This window comes from Sceloporus undulatus, chromosome 2 (genome assembly GCF_019175285.1).
Source record: "Sceloporus undulatus isolate JIND9_A2432 ecotype Alabama chromosome 2, SceUnd_v1.1, whole genome shotgun sequence".
NCBI lineage: Eukaryota > Metazoa > Chordata > Lepidosauria > Squamata > Phrynosomatidae > Sceloporus > Sceloporus undulatus.
Genome location: NC_056523.1, coordinates 80,960,878 through 80,984,612, shown reverse-complemented (window position 1 = coordinate 80,984,612; position 23,735 = coordinate 80,960,878). Strand labels below are relative to the sequence as shown.

The 23,735-nt window shown below is 40.3% G+C and overlaps 1 protein-coding gene across 10 annotated transcripts in view; it reads left to right on the top strand.

The window, feature by feature from the left end:
* The window catches only part of NSD1 (nuclear receptor binding SET domain protein 1), a 112,935-nt gene that overhangs the window by 28,116 nt on the left and 61,084 nt on the right, over positions 1 to 23,735 (top strand). For 9 of the 10 annotated variants that reach the window (XM_042451801.1, XM_042451800.1, XM_042451802.1 and 6 more), the window contains exons 3-5: positions 10,568 to 10,703; positions 11,101 to 11,273; positions 16,646 to 18,278. In XM_042451801.1, the coding sequence (XP_042307735.1) occupies positions 10,568 to 10,703; positions 11,101 to 11,273; positions 16,646 to 18,278 (1,942 nt within the window). The remainder of the gene's footprint in view (positions 1 to 10,567; positions 10,704 to 11,100; positions 11,274 to 16,645; positions 18,279 to 23,735) is intronic. The other variant, XM_042451804.1, reaches the window with a different exon arrangement.

Below are 23,735 nucleotides of genomic sequence, written 5' to 3'. Positions count from 1 at the left end.
CAAATTTGCCGGTATGCACATGTAAAAGAAATATTCATATCCTTTGCTATTTGATTCTAGGATCACATGTGAATACCAAAAATCTGTGCATGCTCAAGTACCGTTATATACAGTGGCATAATAAAATTGTATAATATGTATAAATTCCAAAAATCAAACCTTGATTTTGTTCTTTTTGATTTTTGGAATTTATATATTTTTGGACTATTTTCAAGTCATGGATAGTTGATTCCATGGACTATAGAAATGTTTTCAACCTTCTAGAGACCACTTGAAGGCTTCTTTCAAAATGTATCCAGGGACAATTCTTTGTTTTACCAGGTAGAGACCTTTCTTATGACTGCCATTTTGGTGGCCAAACTTATAGATTGATGCTCTTAAAAAACACCACCACCACCATATTGGGCGGAACTGATAAGGCAGGCTTATGTGTTTTCATCTTTTTGCATTTTATGCATGCTCGGTAAGGGATTCTGGACCATTTTATATGCAGTGTGGCAGCAGTACTCATCCCACTTGTGTACCTAGAAAGACCTGCCACTTCAAAACAGTGTGGTACTTGGTTGCCCAGATGGTGGAGGCCACACTACTCTAGACAGTATATCAGGTTCAATTCATGTTCCCTTCAAAGTCCCATCCTGCTGCCAATGGCTGTACAGTACTAGATTATACTATAGTAGGTGTAGGAATTTCTGGCTGCCACTTGGGGAGGAACAACACACATTTTGAAAGTCATATCCTCAATTCAATATCTATGATGAAGCAGAAGAGCCAGTATGTTGTAGTGGTTTGAGTGTGACTCTGGGGACCAGAGTTCAAATCCCCCACTCAGCCACGAAACCCACTGGGTGACCTTGGGCATGTCTCACACACACAGCCTCAGATGAATGTAATGGCAGCCCCTCTCTGAACATGTTTGGTCAAGAAAACTTCATTATAGGGTCACTTTAGGGTCACCATAAGTTAGAAACGACTTGAAGGCACACAACACACAGGATGAAGCAGATCCTGAAAGGAAAAATGTGTGCCACTATCAAATGGTCACCCCAACAAGACTAATGCTGTGGGACAGTTGCTCTGTATCCTCGGGATAAGCAGATATAGTGGATCTCTCTTGTGGCCTGCACAAGTCAGAGAGTGAGATGGCGCCTGGATCTGGAGGAAGTAATTGGGGGTGGGAATAATATGTATTAACAGCTGCTGCACATATTCCCCATACACAGCAAGTGTTTGTGAGGGGACAAAAGGGAGAGAGGAATGATTGCTACTTGCATTCTCAGCTGGTGCTCATATTGCAGCTATTGCACTGCTATTCACTGTGAGCATAAGTCCCCTTATAAGTTACAGTCAAGTGGGTTGTGAGTGTGGCACTTCTGGTGCTCCTTGCATCTGCTCCATGCATCCCGGCTGTAGTCAAGAGTGTTCATGAGTAGCAGTGGAATGCCTAGCTTTTGCCTGGCAGAAACCTTAATACTGTGTGGAGGGATGAGTATGTGGGGGAAATTACTTCCCATTGTTGGAGGCTGGGGGAGTGCATGGTGGTAAAGAGAGAGGCCAATGTATATTTCATCCAGGACATGATGCTCATCTATGGCAAAGAGATGGATGGGAGGGTGGGGTGGGGTGGCAGAAGGCAGTTGCAGCTGCCCCCCCCTTTTCTTTGTTAATCTGTGTGGGGTGCTCACCTCCAATTATTTGGATTAGAGTGGGAAGGTTGATGCTGCCTCCAAGGATACCTACTGAGGAGCATCATCTATGCCTCTCACTTTTCAAAATGAGTACCCAGAGCAGACTTCCATCATATCAGATAAGCAGCAATAATTGTAACAAAGCAACAGCAGCAACCCACAATGGGAACAATTATAAATAACCACAGCATCAGTGGGTTCATTTTCATCACATGCCAAGCCAAGTCTCATGAATGGGTTGGTTGAAATGCTCCTCAGTGGGAGCAGCTAAACCAACCATGGAGTTCATTGAGTTGTTTAGCATTGGGCAGCTTCTCTTCTCAAGTTTGTCCCCACATGGTAGACCACAAAAGAAATGTAGAGTTTGTTCCCAGACACTACAGTAAGCCAGTTTCAGAGCCAGGTTCCTTAGTTTGTTTGGCTCCTCCTGTTGCTGGCTGGACCAGTTGGACAGCATTTATTAGTATGTGGCTCATTCACAACACTCCAGATTTCCAGTGAATTCCTGAAATGGCATGTTGTGTAAAGTACAGTAAAATAAGGATAGCAATCAGTTCATACCATTTTGCATTAAACAGTTAGCAGTAAACTAACCTATTGCAGTTAGCTTAGAACTAAACAGAGAACAAGATAGAGCCTATGACAGAAATAAGAATACATTACATGCAGTACATAATAAATCTCTACTCCACAAGGGCAACGTTGGATTCTCTATAATTAATCTTGAAGTATTGGTTGCCAGGTTCACCTTTCTCTCTCATGGTACCCTTCCTTCCAACTCTCAACTCAATGTCCTCTCTGTCCCTTCCGTATCTTTCACCTAGGGAGATAATGATTGCCCTTATACTGTTTTAGTATTATTCAATCTGCATTCACACTGCAGAAATAATCTTGTTTTACACCACTTTAACTGCCATGGCTCAGTGCTATGGAATTCTGGGAATTGCAGTTTTTTGTGGTACCAGAGCTCTCTGACAGAGAAGGCTAAGTGTCTCACAAAACTACAGTTTTCAGAATTCCATAGCATTGAGCCATGGCAGTTAAATTGGTATCAAACTGGATTATTTCTGCAGTGTGGGTGCAGCCTAAATCTCTCACCATCAAGTACGGTATCTATCCATCACAGTATTCCTGAAGCAGGCTTTATCATGCTTCTGATGGGGAAACAGGAAGCAAAATGACATTGCTCAGCCTCCTTGGTATTAGCGTTCTAGAGAGGCAAGTATAGTGCACCCTTTCTTTATGTGGAGGATCTGTTCCAGACCCCCCCACGTGTAAAAGAAAAACCGTGTAAGCTCGAGCCCCATTGGAAGTAATGGGACTCTTGCCCACCACGCTGTGGTCATGCGCCCCATTACTTCTTCTGGGGCACATGAGGCTTTTTTCTGGCCTGCGTATGATGTGGGCGCACTGTACTAGTAATGGTCTCAAGTTTCTGCACTGTACTGGAGACAGGCTGAATGTACTAAGTGCCTTTCCTCCCTGTTTCAATCTTCCACCTTGTGAGTTCCTTTTTTTTAACATTTATGAGATGGCTTCAATTCTCAACTAGGAGAAAGGCAGGATAGAAGTAAATAAGTAACAAACTAAGTAAACACAGTCTGAGCCCAGAGAGGTATAACCAGTCAGTCTATCACCTGTCCTGTAGTCTTCTTGTGAGGAGTTTATATACTGGTGGCATACTTTCATTGAATGCTGAATTGTACCATATGTTATGCAGTTGTGGCAACATCGGCAAGGTGGTGGTTGATGTAGGGTTGGTTTACATACTGGGAGTTACTGGAATGGGAGTTACTGGCACTGAATCAGTTGTCAAGTACAGTTCCACTATTGACAGGAGCATGGCCTTGCAGGATTAAACGATATAGTGTGGGTGGGTGTTTGCCCTTTGCTGCCTGAACTCCACTGAGTTTAATTGTTCTGCTGGTGTGTCTTCACCAGTAGAAGAGGTCCACCAGCAAGGCATGCTAGTGGTGTATCTGTTACAGTGCCAGTGTATCTTGTATTCCACTTGGCTACCTTGACTTCTGTCAACTGCCATAGCTCTTCAGCTGGGTGCAGTTTGAATACAGGATTGTACCTTAAGCCATACATTTTCCAGTATTGTTTTAGTCTAAAACTGTGAATCATAATTTTGTTAAAGTATGATCAACGTTTGGACAACCAGTGTTGTAGATTTATGATAGAATTTACTTTTAAAATTAGACTGTTTCTACAACTATCTTCCATTTAAATCATGTTTGATTTCTAAATTAATTTTATGGAGAGTTAAGTCTTTCAAACTGTAAATATATATTGTGCCCACTACTGTAATCTTTCTCTTGCTCTCTCTTGTTTTGTGTAGTGAAAAATTAAAATTAAGAACTTATATTTGTCCTGGTGCTAATAATTCAGTTTGAGCTTACAGTTTCCCATTTTGTAACTTCTTTTAAATTACAGTCAAGTTAGGATTCAATAGCAAATCAGTGCCTGGGAATTTGTGGCTCTCTGAAACAGCAGAAAAACAATATGTGGAGAGCATGGCTTGGAAAGGAGAAGCAGCAGACAGGAAGTTTTTCTTCTTAACTCTTTCTCCTAGTTGCTTTTCTCCAACAAATTCTCAGACGTGTTTTCTTCTGCCTGAAGAGAAACAATAGGCAGAGTTGAGTTAAGGGCCTTCCACACCACATCAGGATCATACTGTTCCATTCAACTGTTCAGTACGGAACGATAAAATTTTGTTAGGGTCAGTGTAGAACTTCACATATTTGGAAAGTTAAGATTATGGTAATTTTAATTTTTTAAAATAATTTTAGCAACTATAAATAGGAGCTTATTTGTCCTGAACATATTAAAAGACTTATTATTTAGTAGTTGAATGAATTCTGTATTCTGTAAGTTCTGCTCTTTTAACTTTTAGGTATTAGAATTTTACATTTAAGGAAGCTGCTGAAGAAAGGACATGCCTTCCTACATGGCTTTGTGTATTGTTTATGAAAATACTTGTGGAAGCTTTATTGCGAAGCAGAATGGGACTCAGTTCAGAAGACACAACCAACTATGATCCAGAGCTACTTTTCCTTCTATCAAGCATTTCCGTTTGTGTGGTGCCACTGGCTCTGGGATCAGAGCTGCTATGTGTGTGTGTGTTTTCAGTTCAAACGTCATGCTAAAACAATTACATTCAAACAATAGCCTCTGATTCTGATTTACTGGCTGACTAGAAACCATTGTATGGAAATGTATTACAGCAAGCCATCATTAATCATGGCTTGGTGTGATGTTTGAACTGAGCAGTGGTTACTTTAGCCAAATAATTTTTTTTCTATTGACAATTTAAAATATTGAATATTTTGAAGTGATATTACCAAAAGACTTATTTGATAAGTATCTTTAAATGCCTACAGCTGCCATCTGAACACATATGTGAGAGTTTTCTTAGGCAAGGAATACTCAGAATTTGTTTTGCCAGTTTCTTCCTCTGAAATATAGCTTACAGCACTTGACCTTCGTTGACAGTCTCCCATCCAAGTACCAACCAGGGCTGACACTGCTTAGCATCCAAAATCAGATGGGATCTGATGCCTTTAAGATATTTAGGCCTTTGTACACACCTAATGACAAGTAAAACCAAATTAGAAAATGATTTTAAAAAAGACACTTTTAAAAATGTATTAATAGCTGTGAATGTGATTTATCATCATTTTTCCTTCCACAATTATTAATGCTTTTGTACTCTAAATAATGACTGTCCTTCTAGCAAGATAAGATGCAACAAATTTCCTGGAATGCTTTTAGTTTTTGACATGGGAATGTGCTGAATTATTCCACTGGAACTGAAATCTGAAATCCTGCAAAGAAAGTCAGTGTGTATTGGATTCCCAGTTGGCAAAGAGATTGGCAAGGCTGCATTTTATCACTATGGTGCTTTACAGACTGCCCAAAAGGGCGGTCTGCCGGCACCTGTGTTTGCTGTGCGAAGGAACCGCAGCGGACAAACCGTGCGGTTCCCCAGCACAGCAAGAAGAACCCGCAAAAAGCGGGTTCTTCTTAACCGTTGTGACGTCGCAAGGTGCCAGTGGTGCCCTTGCGGCATCACAAGGGCACCAAGATGTGCGGACGCTAGGCGTCTGTCACATCAAAATGGCGGCGCCCATCTGTATAGGGCACCACCATTTTGACGCCCTCGTTACATGCGAGGGGCACGGCGTGTCAGGAAGTGCTGCCCCTCGAGCATAATGACGGTGACCAATAGGGCCCGTCTGGAACGCGCTAATGTCTCTTCAATCTATGTGCAGTAAATATCATATGTAGAGCAGGTTTAGACATGGAAGAAGGAAGAGTTAAGATAGTAGGAGGGAACATCAACAATCTAAGATATGCAGATGACGCTATCCTACTAGTGGAAAGCATCACAGACTTGGAACAATAACTTAAAGAAAGTAAAGAAGAAAGTGCAAAGGTTAAACATAAAGAAAACAAAATAAATTGCCATGGAGGATAAATTCAACCTAGATAACCAGAAAATCAAAATAGTCTGTTGTACATCGCTTTGATTGCTTGGTAAAAGCAGGATAACAATAAAACAATTATTTTTATTATTTTTATTAAAGATTTCCCATACTGTGGATCAAACATTGATCAAGATATAAACTGCAGAAAAGAAATCAAAAGAATGTTAGGAATAGGAATAAAAGCTAAAATCCTTAAGTGTAAAGTTAGACAGCTGAACACTAAAGTCAGAATTGTCCAAGCCATTGGACAGTGGAGCCTTGCCTTATGCGGGGGATCCGTTCTGGCTCCCCTTGCCTGTAAGGCAAATCCCGTAAGGCAAATCCCACGTAAGCTTGAGACCCATTCCCACTTAATGGGGCTTGGGCTCGTGGCAGTTCATTTCATGGTGACGCAGCTTTCACATAAACAGGAAGTTGCATATGGTGTGCCCGTGTATGGAGTGAGTGCACTGTATTCCCTGTTACCAGAGAGCAGGACAGTGAAGAAAGCAGACAAGAAGAAAATTAATTCATTCGAGATGTGGTGCTGGAGAAGACTACTGAGGATACTGTGGATGGCCAAAAAGACAAACAATTGGGTCCCAGAATAAATTAAGCCTGAATTCTCTCTGAAAACCAAGATGACTAAATTGAGGCTGTAGTACTTTGGCCATATCATGAGATGCCAAGACTCATTAGAAAAGACAGTGATGCTGGGGAAGGTAGAGGGCAGTAGAAAGAGAAGACTGCATGCCAGATAAAGAGAGACAATCAGGGAGACCACAGGCCTCAGCCTACAAGACCTGAGCAGAGAGGTGGAGAATAGTAGGCTTGGAGATGTCTCATTCACAGGTTCGCCATGAGTTGAGGTCAACTCAAAGGCAGCTAACAATAACAAAAATATGTTTGCAGCTCTTTCTTTCTCATTTGAAAAGACTTGGATTTATTTGTAGGGTTATTATTTTTAAGGAGTGTCTTCAAACTATGTCATTTTTAAAGGAGAACTTGGTTTTTAAATGTAGAGGTTTCGCGATCATAATTCTATGTAGCGGAATCATGTCTAGAATTGCGAGGAGAACACTCTTGATACCTACAGGAGCTGATAATTTTATTTTCTGGCAGAAGCCTCTTGCACTTTAATCTTGGGGAATTGAGAGTTGTTCTGGAAGGAGAAGGAGAACACATCTGTGCAACCCTCTCATTTTTGGAGTTGCGTGATAAGGAAAACCAGAGGTGAAATGAGAATATACAAGTGAGTCCTCAGTATCCACTGGAGCTTACTTCAAGGACCACCATCCCTCCCTCGATACCAAAATCTGTGAATGCTCAAGTCTCATTACATACATTGGGGGATAGACAGGGAACCGTAAGCCAAGGGGGGGGGGTTCTTGGGGTCCGGACCCCCCTTTCCATTAGAAAAATAAATGGTGCGGCTGGCTGCGCCGCGACACTCAAGCCCCATTATAATGGTGGCACCTTAGTCTGGACCCCCCCCCCTTCCTAAAATCCTAGCTATGTCCCTGCTGATGAGAGTAGGATATGGTGGTGGAATCACACAAGAATTTTCCTTCTTAACAATCATCAGCGAAGGCAAAATGTCTTGGTGGCTTAAAGCTTAACAAAACTGGAAGAAGCTAGGTGGCACATCTGCAGGTATGCAAGAGGGATGTGATCCAATTTTAGGTATTGTGGGGCTATAGAGTATGAGTGGGCTTTCTAACTCTCCCATCATTGTCATGCCACAGCTTCCTGTAGCACTTTGCCTTTGGCAGTGCCACTAAGGCTGATGGAAGTTCTGTACCAGAAACATCTTAGATGGCCATAGTTGTCCAACCCTGTGATACAAGAATCTTAGGCCTGTCACTTCGTATGGCAGAACTGGGGAAACTTTGACCCTCCAAAAGTTGGGAACGTAACACCCAACATAGCCAGTGATGAGGGTTGCTGAAAGTTGCAGTTTAACAGCATCTTGAGAGCTACACATTTCCCATACACGAGTAAGCCATTAATTGAAAAGATGGCTGAACATTCTATAGGGCCAAAGGTTTCCTGCCTGTTCAGGTCTAAGCTGTGTTAGTTTACTAGCCAAAGAAGGGATTCTAGTTTGAAAAACCAGCCCATGGGACTATATGGAGCTCGACCCTCTGTAGGCCTTCAACCACTGAGAAATGTCAGGAAGGAGAGAATGTAGAAAACAATACTTCCTGGATTTCTTTAGTTCAAAAGTCATATTTTTTTCTCTCATGAAATTCCTACTTCAGGCTACCATTATAACTTATAATTATTGCTCTTTCTAACTAATATCTAAAGGACACATTTCAGCTGGTTGAAGGACAAAGTTTAATAAACAAATGCTCAACAAATTCTGCAACTTGAATCTATATTAATTTATTGAGAATTAACACAGTAGATCTTATTCCTGAAGAAGAATGTGTTGGATTACGTAAGTGTAAGTAGGAGCAATTGAAAGTTACGAAGTACTGCATAACTTGAGTAGAGGTAATTTTTCCCTGTCATCTCCACCTTTACCTGCTTTTAAAATACAGTCTTTGAGGATTATGGGATTGTTAACATACTCTGGCCACCTCTGTACATTGGTTTCTTGTCTCTTGCCAAATTTTGGATTTTGTTATTAGGTTTTAAGAGTAGAGCAATGCCCATGATAACCTAAGAACCTTAAATGAAGATTACTTGGGAAGATGTTGGTTTCTATCATGAATTATAATAAAAATAAACAGATCTCAATGTAGTTGTTCAAAAATTCTGCTCACAGAGTTTTAGTGATCCAGATTGAGGGGGGAAATATCTATTTGAAGAATACACTGTAGCCTATGAACACTCATGCTACAAATGAAGTGTCGTTTTTAAGGTGTCGCCAAACTCCTTGGTCATTCTTATATTTTTGTAATAATATCTCCCATGACAGAAAAGAAATATAAGTATCTTGGTGCCCATACTCTATACATAGTCCATATTATGTAGTTGCACCAAAAACTGCAATACAAATGGCTTTTAAAACATTTGAATATAATATTAAAATACAATGCTTGAACATACATTATTGTATGAAGGAAAAACATAATTGGAAAGAAAAGAACAACCATTCAGAAGTAACAGAGTTAATTTCACTTTAAAAAAAAAAGGGGGGGGGTCAAGTTGTGTAAAGCCAGGATACTTCCTTGGCCAATGCCTGTGTTGAAAAATTAATATAATAATGTAGCGCTATCTTGATAGGACTAAATTTCATAGCTGGCTGATAGAAATAATGTTTTGCTGCTGAGCACAGCCATAATCTGTGAACACCTTGCAAAAAAGTATGTGATACAACTCCTCTTATGTCTCTACCTTGCTGGAATGAAATATGGATACATGCAGGGCACTCGTAAACATGTTTACGTGGAAAATAAGATGTATTCTCAGGCAAAAGTGCATAGTATTTCAGCCTGTTCAGAAGTGTTCAGTTACCAAAAATATTGGGACCCTGCATCCTTAAATAGGGAATTTCAGTAAGTATATACTTTGTATGATGAACTACAAAACTGTTCTTCCTTTATGGAAGTGGTTGTAGTGTTCAGTTTATTTCAGTGGGGTATAGTAAGGATACTTTGCACATGGCTATTGTTTGATTTGGTAAAGAAGATCTAGGTCTTCACATAGAAAGTTAGTAAGTTTACTAACAGGTTAGAAGAATTAGTAGTTTATCTGCATTGGTTTATTTTTTAAAAATGAGTGAAAATCTTAATATTGATGTCTTTCTGAGTTTCCAAAGGAAGTACAAATTGACTTTAAAACATCAGAACAAACAAAAAATACAAGTGAATTCTTCAGTTCTCATTCCCACCTTTAATATTTATTTATTTATTTTAATATTTTTTCAAAGTAACACATATATACATAGACCTGACATTAAAAACAAAAACAGAGAAAAAGTGAATCTTAATGACATATACTACATCTCCTACCCCTACCCCCACTTTTAAAAAAAACGACATCCCTCTTTTCTCTAATCGCCACTTAACCTATATTCTAGTTCCTCCTCCCTTCATTGTCCTATCATTATTTACTCTTCACTAATTATTTATTGTGTATCAGCTTTTCTTTGTAAAGTTTGATTAATTTTAATTTACTCCCTAGATATCAAATCCCATAATAGTAATGCCCCCCTTATTTTTGTATGTGGACTGTAAAAGGTTTCCATCTTTGTAAAAAGGTTTCTTCTGAATTTCACCATATATAATTAGTTAATTTATCCAATTCCGCAATGTCCATTAACTTATGTAATCATTCTAATTATTCCCACCTTTCAATCTTTGAGCTAAGCCAGTTGTGTCTTGCAGTCTGAGTAGCTCTTCCTATGTCCATTAGAGGTTCATGTGTCTCAGTTTAGTTTCTTCTTTTATTTCAAAGGGTCAAATCAAGAAGAAACCTATTCCAGTAAAGTATGAAGCTGGAGATCTTGTATGGGCGAAGTTCAACCGACGTCCATGGTGGCCCTGTAAAATTTGTCATGATCCCATCCTAGATACTCATTCAAAAATGAAAGGTAATATATGAATTGCATTTTGTGATAAGAAAATTAGTGTTCTGTGTTGATGATAGTTGTCTTTTGCAAATGATCTGTGTTAAGGATGTGTTAATCTGAATAGTCATTTACAAGGGAAAAGTCATAATAGGAATAGCACGAGTCATAATAGGAATAACTCAGTCCTAAAAACGTGAATTACATCCTGTTGAAATGACTGAAGATTGTTCATTTTTCTTTTCTTTTTTTGGTAGTGTGCTTAGGATTGTTTTTTAAATTATCAGTTTTGTAAGTGTGGGCTACTTGTTAATATTCAATTCAAAGTACATTTATCTTTTGAGTACAAGTTGAATGTACGGTACTTCTGTTCCTATACTTGGATATCTAAATGCTAATCATGTTAATCTTGTTTTAATAGTTTCCAGTCGCAGACCATATCGGCAGTACTATGTGGAAGCCTTGGGGGACCCATCTGAAAGGGCCTGGGTTGTAGGAAAAGCTATTGTAGTCTTTGAAGGAAGACATCAGTTTGAAGAACTACCTTTCCTTCGACGAAAAAAGAAGCAAAAAGAGGAGGACCACAGGCACAAGGTACAGTTCTTGTTCTTAAATATTTTGTTCCTAGGTTATCCTGTCCAAGTCGAAAATATAAGAATAAGGCACAATCAACTCAGAAGAACTTTAAACACATGCATAATTCTCCTGCTGAAATCAGCAAGATACCAAAACATGTAGTTTTGCTTAGATTATGCTCATGCCATTTTAAATCTCTCCTCTCAATGAATGTCTTAAGGCGGTAATGGTCTGGATGAGGGAAAACTGACTTAAAGTTGAATCCAGATAAGACGGAAGTACTTGCTATAGGAACCCCGAAACCGGGTATGGAGATATGTTCACCGTTCCTAGACGGGGTCACACTTCCCCTAAAGGAGTGTGTTCATAGTTTTGGAGTGCTCCTGGACTCGTCCTTCAGTTGACAGGTCAGATAGATGCGATGGCGAGGAGCACTTGTTATCAGCTTCAACTGATATGCCAACTACGACCCTACTTGGCACCAGGTGACCTAGAAACAGTAGTACACACTGTGGTAACATCTCGACTGGACTTCTGCAATGCGCTCTACATGGGGCTACCCTTGTACCTAACTCAGAAACTTCAATTAATCCAAAACATGGCAGCCAGGTTGGTCACCGGAAAATCAAAAGGAGACCATATAACTCCAGTTCTGAAATCTTTATATTGGCTGCCTATTAGTTTCAGGCACAGTACAAGGTGTTGGTAATCACCTTTAAAGCCCTACATGGCTTAGGTCAAGTTTACTTAAAGGAATGTCTCCTTCCATACAATCCATCCCGCACACTCAGATCCTCTGGGACAAATTTACTACAGACTAAGAAGACCAGACTTGCTGTGGTTCCCCAGAGGACCTTCTCATCAGCCACTCCTAAACTTTGAAAAGCTATCAAGACGGATCTCTTCTGGTGGGCATTCCCAGACTGATACATGGGCCCTCTCCACTGTCCCACAACTGTGCCTCCTTGACTCTCCCTTAAATGGCCTCATTGTAATGGGGATTAAATTTTAATATAATTTTTAATGCAATTTTAATAACTGATTTTTATGCTGTTGTATTTTAAATTGTGGGTTAGGGATTGTGTTATTATTTTACCATGTTTTCTTTTTGATTGTAACCCGCCCCAATCCTCCAGGGAGAGGCGGGCTATTATTATTATTATTATTATTATTATTATTATTATTATTATTAAAGTCCTAAGAATAATTAATTGGATTTGGGACATTGCGCTTGTTAGTAAAAGAATGCCTTATTTCTTGGCTTGTCCACATATCTACCTGTGATTGGAGAATCAACTGAAATAACAGCTGGTCATTATATTTTAACAAGCAAACAACATGTTGTTTATGGAAGAAAACTTGTTCACCTGAAGGGTGAGAGGGGCAGGGATGGAAGATTGCTTTAATTTTTGTAGATGCCAGCATCCAAAGTTATTTTAAATTCCTATTTCCATTTTAATATCTCAGCTGCAAATTGTTTTTATAAAATATCCAATTTCTTTTGAGTCTAGCCTAACTCTAAAGACTATCATCATAAAGATTCTGCTCTGTTTTTTTGTTATGTTTTTTCTGCATCACAGACATTCTAGAGCTGAACTCCTGCAGATTATAATCTCACTAGCATGCTTGAGTCTCAGTGTCTTCAGGGAAAGAGCATTCAGTTCCGATACCTGCGGATCGAGGCGGGATTACAGCAAAGAATAAAAACCATAATACAATACAAAATACAATATTATCTAAAAATACAGTCTGTAAAACAACAGCAATATTACTACCAATCACTAAAAAGGTCAAATCGTCATCAATTTTCCATGCTATCAAGTTAGAGTGGGAATGTTCCATAAAATCAGCTAGAAAAGGTCAGGTGGATAGGCCCTCCAGAAGAGATCCATCTTAACTGCCTTTTTAATGGCTTCTAAGGTGGTAATGAGACAGATCTCTTCCGATAAGTTGTTCCATAATTAGGGGCCGTAGCTGTAAACGCTTTATGGGAAGCTGTAGATAGTCTAGTTTTCATATGTTCCAATAGTTTCTTTCCTGATGTGCTAAGAGTGCAGGGTGGATTGTGTAGGGAGAGATGTTCCCTTAGCTAACTTGGGCCCAAGCCATGTAAGGCTTTAAAGGCTTTGTATTGTGCCCAGAAGCTGATCGGCAGCCAATGAAGAAATAATGAGGATAATGGAGCAGAGGACAGAATAGGGGAATTTCAGCACAGAATAAGTAAAGAGATAGTAGAGGAATACCTTGTTAATCTAAATGAATTTAAGTCTCCAGGACCAGATGAACTACATCCAAGGGTATTCAAAGAGCTGTCAAATGTAATATCTGAGCCATTGGCAATAATCTTTGAGAACTCATGGAGAACAGGAGAAGTCCCAGCAGACTGGAGGAGGGCAAACATTGTCCCCATCTTCAAAAAGGGGAAAAAAGAGGATCCCAACAATTATCATCCAGTTATTCTGACATCTATACTAGGAAAGATTCTAGAGCAGATAATTAAACAAAGAGTCTGTGAACATCTAGAAAGCAATTCCATAATCACAAAAAGTCAACACGGGTTTCAGAGAAAGAAGTCATGCCAGACAAACCTGATCTCTTTTTTTGATAAAATTACCAGCTTGTTAGATGAAGGGAATGCTATGGATATAGTATATCTTGATTTCAGTAAGGCCTTTGACAAAGTTCCCCATGAGAAGCTTGTAAAATGTGGGCTAGACAAGGCAACTGTTACATGGATTTTTGATAAAATTACCAGCTTGTTAGATGAAAGGAATGCTATGGATATAGTATATATTGATTTCAGTAAGGCTTTTGACAGGGTTCCCCGTGACATTCTTGCAAACAAGCTAGTGAAATGTAGACTAGACAAGGTAACTGTTACATGGATTTGTAACTGGTTGACCGGTCGAACCCAAAGGGTGCTCAACAATGGCTCCTTTTCATCCTGGAGAGAAGTGACCAGTGGGGTCCCACAGGGCTCTGTCCTGGGCCCAGTGTTATTCAACATCTTTATCAATGACTTGGGACGACAGAATTAGGGGCATACTTATCAAATTTGCAGATGACACCAAACTAGGGGGAGTAGCTAATACCCCAGAGGACAGGATCAAAATTCAAGATGACCTGAATAGACTAGAAAGCTGGGCCAAAGCTAACAAAATGAAATTCAACATTGAGAAATGTAAGGTACTGCACTTCGGGCGGAAAAATGAAATGCACAGATATAGGAAGGGTGACACCTGGCTGAATAAAACTACATGTGAAAGGGATCTGGGAGTCCAAGTATACCACAAGTTGAACATGAGTCAAAAATGTGATGCAGCAGCTAAAAAGGCCAATGCAATTTTAGGCTGCATCAATAAAAGTATAGTGTCTAGATCAAGGGAAGTAATAGTGCCACTGTATTCTGCTCTGGTCAGGCCCCACCTGGAATATTGTGTCCAGTTCTGGGCACCACAATTCAAAAAGGACATTGAGAAACTGGAGCGTGTCCAAAGGAGAGCGACTAAAATGGTGAAGGGTCTGAAAGCCATGCCCTACGAGGAACAACTTAGGGAGCTGGGGATGTTTAGCCTGGAGAAGAGAAGGTTAAGAGGTGATATGATAAGCCTTGTTTAAATATTTGAAGGGATGTCATATTGAGGAGGGAGCAAGCTTGCTTTCTGCTGCTCCAGAGACTAGGACCCGGAGCAATGGATGCAAGCTACAGCAAAAGAGATTCCACCTCAACATTAGGAAGAACTTCCTGACAGTAAGGGCTGTCTGACAGTGGAACACACTCCCTCAGAGTGTAGTGGAATCTCCCTCCTTGGAGGTCTTTAAGCAGAGGCTGGATGGCCATCTGTCGGGGATTTCCTGCATGGCAGGGGGTTGGACTGGATGGCCCCTGCGGTCTCTTCCAGCTCTACGATTCTATGAGTAATATGGTCAGATCTTGATGTTCCTATGACCAATCTAGCTGCAGCATTTTGGATCAATTGAAGCTTCTGAACATGATACAAAGGTACCCCCATGTAGAGTGCATTACAGAAAACAAGACGAGAGATTACCAGTGTGTGTACTATGCTTCAAGGTCCCTCTGGGCCAGGTTGGGACACAGTTGGCGTATCAACCGAAGTTGGTACCAAGGACTCCTGGCCATCGCCTCCACCTGAGATGACAGCTGTAGAGATGAGTCCAGGAGTACTCCCAAACAGCGTTTGAATGATACAGTTGGGTCATCTAGTTCTGGAAGGGTCGTCTAGTCCAACTCTCCCATGCAGGAACGCACAACTAAAGCACTCCTGAGAGATAGCCATCCAACCCCTGTTTAAAGACCTTGAAAGAAGGCAACTCCAAGGCAGATTGCCTCAGAGCATGGTGGACTATGCATCTTTGGAGGTCTTTAAACAGATTGGATGGACATCTCTCAGGATTGCTTTAGTTGTTTATGGCAGAGGATTGGATTAGATGGTCCATGTGGTCCCTTCCAATTCTGTGATTTTGTCATGGTACAGTATTAAACCTCCATTAAGTTCCTTTACCTTGCTATTTCATGTGTGTGGTGCACAGTCAATAGAATGAAGGAAGACAGGCTGCTTAACCTTAGCTATATTTCTTTGAGTGATCATTTGTGCATCCACACAACCAGTCTCCTCTCCCACTGTAGAGGCCCAGGTTGACTAGGTACCTTCCCTGGGACCTGATTGAAAAGACGGAAACCACACAGTAATCCCATGCAATTATAGTTGGGGTGGATTTTCCTAACCAGAAATTCAGTTTTAGAATGTTTTGAAAAGGAGCTATATAGATGCTAACCCAAGTCTGTGGATACAGAGATACACTCGTCCCTCCTCATTTGCTGGGTTTAGGGGCACAGGACCCCCGTGAATGTAGAAAAACCACAAATAGCAAAAACATAATGTTTTTACCTGAGAGAACACCTCTTTAGGAATCTCTAGGTCCTCCAGTGCAACTATGTGGTCAACATCTGCCAGACATTGCCAGAAATGCACCAGAGGAGCTAATGGCATGTTCTCTCTCGGAATCTCTAGATCCATCAGTGAGACTTTCTGTTAAAGTTGACCCTAGAGTTGCTCTGGAGGACCTTGATATTCCTAGAGAGAACATATTAATAAAATCCATAAATAATTAAATGTGCAAGAGTCAAAGCCACAAATGTGGAGGGACGAGTGTACAGGTAAATGCAAGCAACCTGTCCTTTCATCCATTGTTGGAATTTGTTGTACTCTTTGGGTGGCCATGCAGCCAACTTGCAGCTGCGTTCTTTAATTACTGAGAGTTTACAGTTTGCTAAGGAATGTACACTAATCTACCTTTGTGATAGGATTCATTTGCATATTACACATATTTTATTTGTAATTTCTTTTTGTCCTTTCTTTTACCTTAAGGTTCCTAAGAGATTCATGGCTAAATGGGAGATCAGTGTTGGTCTTACAAATGAATATCTAAAGCAGAATGGTACTCAAAAATGTATCCAGACTTCTAGCAAAATGGACAGTGAGAAGGAAGTGCGTTTAATGGGATCTCATGAAAAAGTCTTGTTAAATGAACAGAACAAACAACTAAATGGATGTTTGAAATCATTTGCATTGGATTCCAAACATTTCACCCATGATGAGGGGAAAATGTTCACTAAATCACGAATAAAGAAGAGTTCTGACACCAGGAAGAGGAACAGAGTAAGAAAAAGTAACAACAAGCTGGAGACATCCAAGAGAGAAAATGGTGGGAAAGTGCCAGTGAGCAAAGCTAAAGACATGATTGTTACAGATCTACCAGATAAGCAGGCATCTCATGAACTTTGCAGAATAGCAAAGAGCCTGATGGGATCCAAAGGCACTGTGGAAAATTATTTGCTCTCTTCTTTTGGAGAAAGACAATTTGAAAATAAATCTAAGAAACCAGAGCATGGGCTCTCTCATAAAAACAGTCGGCAGGAGAAATCCAAAGCAAGTGTGAAGAAAAAGAAGAACCAAGCAGGCATAATGTGCAGTTCAAAGCTACAGCTGCATTATTCTGCAACAGATGCTGGAGTTGAGAGAAAACAGACAGATTCGGATTCATCAGATGATGGTACCTACAATCTAGTCTCCCTTGACCAAAGCATAGCAGCAGCATCTACATATAGTGTCCTGAAAAATGGTGCTTCTGCAAATAAAAGAAGAAAGGAACTGTCTTCAGGGCAAAGAAATATTAAACGTTCTGCATGTGTCTCAAAAACCGGCAATAGAAGTCGCAAACCGTTCCAAGGGTCTCTGGATAGGAATGTGTATGTGGAAGCAGGAAGAGTGGAATTTCATGAGCCATCCTTTGCAGAGGAGCTGGCCTCGGCTTACCGGAACAACACTCTTACCCTTGCAGATAAGCATACTACACTCCAAAGTAAGGGGTTCACAAGTCAAGCCGATACAAAACAGCTTCAGTTCAGAAATATCAAATGCAAACATAAAGGGACTACTGCCAGGGCAGAATCATTTCTTAAGGAAGATGAATGTAGCTCTGAAAGCTACTTTAATGCTACCAAAGGTTGTCCTGGGTCTCACTTAGAGGTATCTACCAAAAGTGGGAAGCTAGAAGGCCCCAAGCCATTGAACAGCGCACACGAGAATTCCCATGATTCTGCTGAAATAGAGACAGCAGTTGTGAAACATGTGCTTTCAGAACTGAAGGAGCTGTCATATAGGTCCATGAATGATGAAGCTAAAGATAGTGAGCCACCTAAGACCACAGTGCCCTTACTCTTTTCATCTGTCCCTGGGCAGAATCATTTGCCTATGGAGCCTGATTATAAGTTCAGCACCTTATTAATGATGTTGAAAGATATGCATGATAGTAAGACAAAAGAGAAGCAGATCATGACTACTCAGAACATAGTCTCTTACAGGAGTTCTAACAGCGGTGGTCATTCTGGAAATAACACTCCAAGTGATTTGACATCTTTGCCTACAACAGGAACTGCTCCTAAATTAGAAAAAAAACAAGATAAAGTTCAAGAACCAGAGTGTCTGAAACCCAAAGAAGGTCAGTTCTCTTTTTCACAAAGTATCACAACCAAATTGATTAAACTTGATGCTAATAAAAAAGGAACTCACAAATACTGCTATTTCTGTTACAAATTGCACTGTAGAGTCCAGCTGTCCAAATCTGAAGCAGCTATGCACTCTAGTAGCTAATGCAGCATTAAAGGGTTAAAAACTAAACCAGTTATTCAAGTACAGCAGAGCATAGAGCTGTCCAAGTCTCACTTGCTAGCCTGCTAGACAATGCAAAATAAGATATTGTAAGGAAAATTTCTTGGGAGCTGATGGGACACTCACCTGGTAGAGACTATGAAAATGTATTCAGTGGCAGTTTAGTTCATTTAAGAGTGAAGTCACAATCTAATTAAAATTGAGAGAGTTGCACCTCCTTTGAAAATAGAGAGTGTCTAGAGTTGGATTCAGGACTGAATAGAAAGGCTGCCTGGGTGTGTAAGCAACATAGCACCCCAAAAGATATGGCAGCATTTTATCCAAATCAGTACTAAAGCTGGTACTGTAGAAATAGAGTAGAAATAGAGAAACAGAACAGCTACACACCCCTTTCCTCTACTGTTTAAAACAAAATGTTGAGGCCATGTTCTTTCAGATATGCTTAAAGAAATCTTACAAGGCAAGAATTGTAAGCATCACTAATACATTTTATTGGGATTTTCACTGTGTGTGATACATGGTACAAAGGTAGGGTCTGTAGTGAGTTGGAGTTAAACAGTTTAAATAGATTTCAAGATCAACGGGTTGGCAGTTTGAGGCACAAGTGCCACATTATGGAGTGAGCTACTGTCACTAATCCCAGCTTCTTTCAATCTAGCAGTTCGAAAGCATGTAAAAGCTCAAGGAGTTAAAAAGTTAACACTTTGGTGGGAAGGTAACAGCATTCTGTGCAGTCATGCTGGGCACATGATCATAGAGTCATCTTTCACAATGCTGACTCTTCGGCTTACTAATGGAGATGAGCACTTCCCCTACAGTTGGACATGACCTGACAACCTTGTCAAAGGGGAAACCTTTACCTTTATCTTTATCTTTACCTTTATATAAAGTAAAAGTTCCCTGAGTTGTGATACCTTGTCAGATTGCAGTTTGGGACTCAACATTAAAAACCAAAAGGAAACTGACACATGGAGAAGAATGCTGAGTTAGAACTCTGCTTCGTGACATCTAGATTCTGATGTGCAGGGTATTAACATTATGTACTGTTATGAAGGAACATTCACTTAAGGCAGTGGTTCCCAACCTGTGGGTCAGGACCCCTTTGGGGGTCAAATGACCCTTTCACAGTGGTCGCCTAAGACCATCGGAAAACACATATTTGCATGTAGCAATGAAAATAATTGTATGGTTGGGGGATGTCCACAACATGAGGAACTGTATAAAAGGGTTGCGGCATTAGCAAGGTTGGGAACCACTGACTTAAGGTGTGAGTTTACAGCTGCAATGTGAAGTAATACATTTCATATATACTTTCATTGTCTCATCTATAGGTGGTGAGAACTAGGCCTTAGAAGCTTTAGTTGTTATCAAGATACAAATAGCAGGTCAATTTTAACAAGAGCATCTCAAGACAGAAATTTAGGGAGAGAAAAATCTCTGCCTCACATTTTAGAGAAGAAAAATCATAGTTTGTCTAATTGAAATTATGGTTTGTGCCCTAGCTTTTGTCCCAAGCTTAATTTAGCCTTACTTCTCTATTCTTTAATGACAAAACAAGAAGTCCATTAAAACTAGTGTTGGTTTGAAAGTTCATATGCTTGGTGTCTCTTAACCTACTGCAGAAACTTTGTTTGTACATTTAACCATGATGGGGCCAAGTCTAGCATGAAGGTCTGTAATGTTTGCTATTCAGCATTATAGGAGACTTATGAAAAGGGAATGTTTGAGTGCTTAATGCTGTAGTGCTCAAAACACAGCTAGTTAATGTAAATCCCAGTAAACTCAATGGCAACAGCATAGAGCTTGGTTTATGCACTGCAATCACAAGGAGGTGGTTGACAGTGGAGATGTGCTGTAGTACTTCATCCTGCAGGTGATGGAATGTAATTTTGAATGATCCTATATGTGAAAAAGTATTTTATGTAAATAACTAGTATAATGGGGAATGGGATGGGTGACAAGTCTTCTCAGACGCTTTGTGTACAAGCCCCAGAGGATAGCAAAGTCTCCTTCATTGGCAATTTTTTAAACAGAGGCTGGGTGGCCATCATCTGTTAGGAGTGCCTTGATTGTGTCTCCCTGACTAGCAGGGGGTTGGCCCTTGTAGTCTCTTCCAACTCATAATTCTACAATTTTCCTTCACCTGAAATCTGTAATTGTACAGTTTGTTTTTCCTTATTGAGAATTTAATATCATTTAAGGTATGTGTAGATAAGGCCTAACTCTGCAAAACTGCAAGCAGAACAATAGATAGAGTTCAGTAGTAGTTAAAAAGTCAATTGGTTTTTTTCCTAATGGGAAATAACTGGTACATCAAATTGAACGCATGATTAAGACAGTTTAGGATGCAGGAAGTTACTCCCATAAAATTTGAATTATGCTTTCCACTGACTGCATTTTGGGTGGCAAAATTCACTGTCTTGTAGAAGGGAGAGGCTTGGCTAACACTAACTATCTCTGCTGTTTGTGACAGACAAATTGACAGCCACTTGTGAAATGTGTAAGAGGCTGGAAGGTTGCTTTGGAAAATATACAATTTTGTGTTTTTCTGATTAGAGTCCAAAGTGCTGAGTGCAATCAACCACACATCCATGGAAGGTCTCCCCTCCTCCCTCCCGGGTAGTTCTAAAGGTTGGGCAATTTGTGAAGTGTGAAGTATTGAAGAGCTTCAGGATGGGAATTCAGCAGCAGGCACCCAAGCCTCTGCCTCATATGTTAGGGTGCCTGCAGTTAAGTTCCTATCCATAGGTTCCTCAGAATTTCACACTGAGGTAGGGGTTGGAGGCTCCCATGATAAACTGCACCCTCATGAAAAAAACTTCCTACTCCCAAGGAAAATTGTCATGTTAGGGAGATAGTACTTCTTCCTGTTGTATTAATTTTTGCTAGTACCCTCCTCCAATTTAGAGTTGAAAAGTCAGGCACTTAGTTGCCACTTCACCTACTGAATGTGAGGAAAAGGCCTCTTAATTGCATCAAGTCGCTTCATATGTTTCATCTATACTAGGCCAATGCATCTAAACCAGATACTTCCTGTATTTTTTCAAAGTTACTTCCTGTGATTTTTTTTTTTTTTGAGGGGGATACATTGTTTAGGGCCTTTCCTGTATTTTGCCTGTTGCTTTGAGTTGTCAGTACCTTCTCTTTCAACAGTTGCCTATGACCATGCTTTCTGTTACTGATCCTTTACGTGTTCTTTATTTAGCTCCCAGAATCCCAGACTATAGGCCAATGTGGTTGAGGTTTCTGGGAACTGAAGTCCAAAATCTCTTAAAGGGCACAGTTTGAGAACCACTGCTTTAGGTTGTAGTGCTGTACACCATGTCTATATCTTCATGCCTGACTGAGAGCCTGTAGACACTAGCCTGAAAGGCTGGCTGAGGGCGAAGTCGGGGTATAGCGTCTCCAATATGCGTTCCCTGCACCACATGGTGTGTGGCATCACAGCGCTCCTCCGGCACCACGTCTACATGACACTGTAGAATCATAGAGTTGGAAGAGACCGCAAGGGACATCCAGTCCAACCCCCTGCCATGCAGGAAATCTAAATCAAAGCATCCCCGACAGATGGCCATCCAGCCTCTGTTTAAAGACCTCCAAGGAAGGAGACTCCATTACACTCCGAGGGAGTTTGTTCCACTGTCGAACAGCCCTTACTGTCAGGATGTTCCTCCTAATGTTGAAGTGGAATCTCTTTTCTGTAGCTTGCATCCATTGCTCCGTGCCGAAGGGGTGCTGTATAGCCATGACCCCAATCTGACTAAAGAAGGGGTGGCTGGAGGCCCCTTCAGGGTCACAGGTTTATTAGAGAAATAATTTCCTATTGCACATTTTCATGTAAATACAAAATTTATAGTGGACCCAAATAGATTTTTCTGGACTAGGATTCATATGTGTTGAATTCACATGTGTTACCATTTGCTTGCTAATTTGCTGCTCAATGCAAGCTATAGTTCTTCAGATGTGAAAAAGTTATTATAATCCAAATATTATGCTTATGCAAATAAGTAGAGTCCAAAAGTTTTGCCATGATTAAAATAACCACATTAATCCTGCTTTCTCTTACCTTTCATATTATTATAAACAGAAACCAAGCAGTCACAGTAACTCCAGTGTCAGGAAAGAATGTTAAAAATTCAAGATAATTACCAACTTAGCCCAACAAAGTGCATGAGACATAGATTAAAAATATCAGAAATGAAGGATATAGTTAGATATCAAGGCAATGTTGACACTGGTACTATAGTTAAAACAAAGACAGACATTTTCTGTGTCACCCCAGGAATCTGAGATAGGTGAGGGATAGCCAGTTTCCTAAGCCCAAAACTTTTTGAGTTGCGATGGTTAGGGGAAGGAAAATGCTAGAGTGGAAACAATCTTGGTTTCTGACCAATTTCTTCAAGCGTGACCATGGATTTCCTTCTTATTCTGCCCTGTTCTCATCTATTCTCATGGCAGAGGCTAGGGTACAAAAAGAATCAGAAACTGTGTAGCTTTGTCTCTTCCTTCCTTCCTGGGAGATGAGCCTGGGAGGTGGAATCAAGTCTGAACAATGGCATGATGTTGCCCCATGAACTATCAGTTGCCAGCTCGGAATTCATTGTTATTTCTTGCTTACATATCTGTAATTGACTTGCCTAAAACATTCTAATAAAAAGAGTAGAAATCCAGTAGCTATAGAGGACATGTTTAGTTTTGGTTTTAGAATGGATGCATACATGTCAGTTCACAGATGACAAAAAGGCATGTAGTAGGAGCAAGTGTTTCATATGATTATTTAAACAGAGTAATGTTTTTAATTCTTCCCTGAAGAGACATTTCATGCCTGAAATGTATATGGATTAGGTGTTCTGCCTTCATTTTAGTAAATTATCTCTTGTATGTATTGGATTTTCCATGTCTTGTTTTGTTTTGGTGGAGAGACTACAGTGATACTTTGAAGAAATGTATCAGTTTTGATATACAGTGCTACCTCGGGTTACGAAATTAATTCGTTCCGCCGCGGCGTTCGTAACCCGATACATTTCGCAACCCGAAAAAGGCTTTTCCGAAGCGCGGCTAGCGGCTGGAAAGCCGCTAGCCGCGCTTCGCATTTGAATTTCACGCTGAAAAAACTTTCGTAACCCGAAAAAAATATCGTAACCCGGAACAGTTTTTTCCTATGTAACTTTTTCGTATCCCGGAAATTTCGTAACGCGATCAATTCGTATCCCGGGGTACCACTGTACTGCCTTTCTAAATTACAATACTTTGTTTGGTATATTGGCTTGTTTCCAGAGCTTGGTTG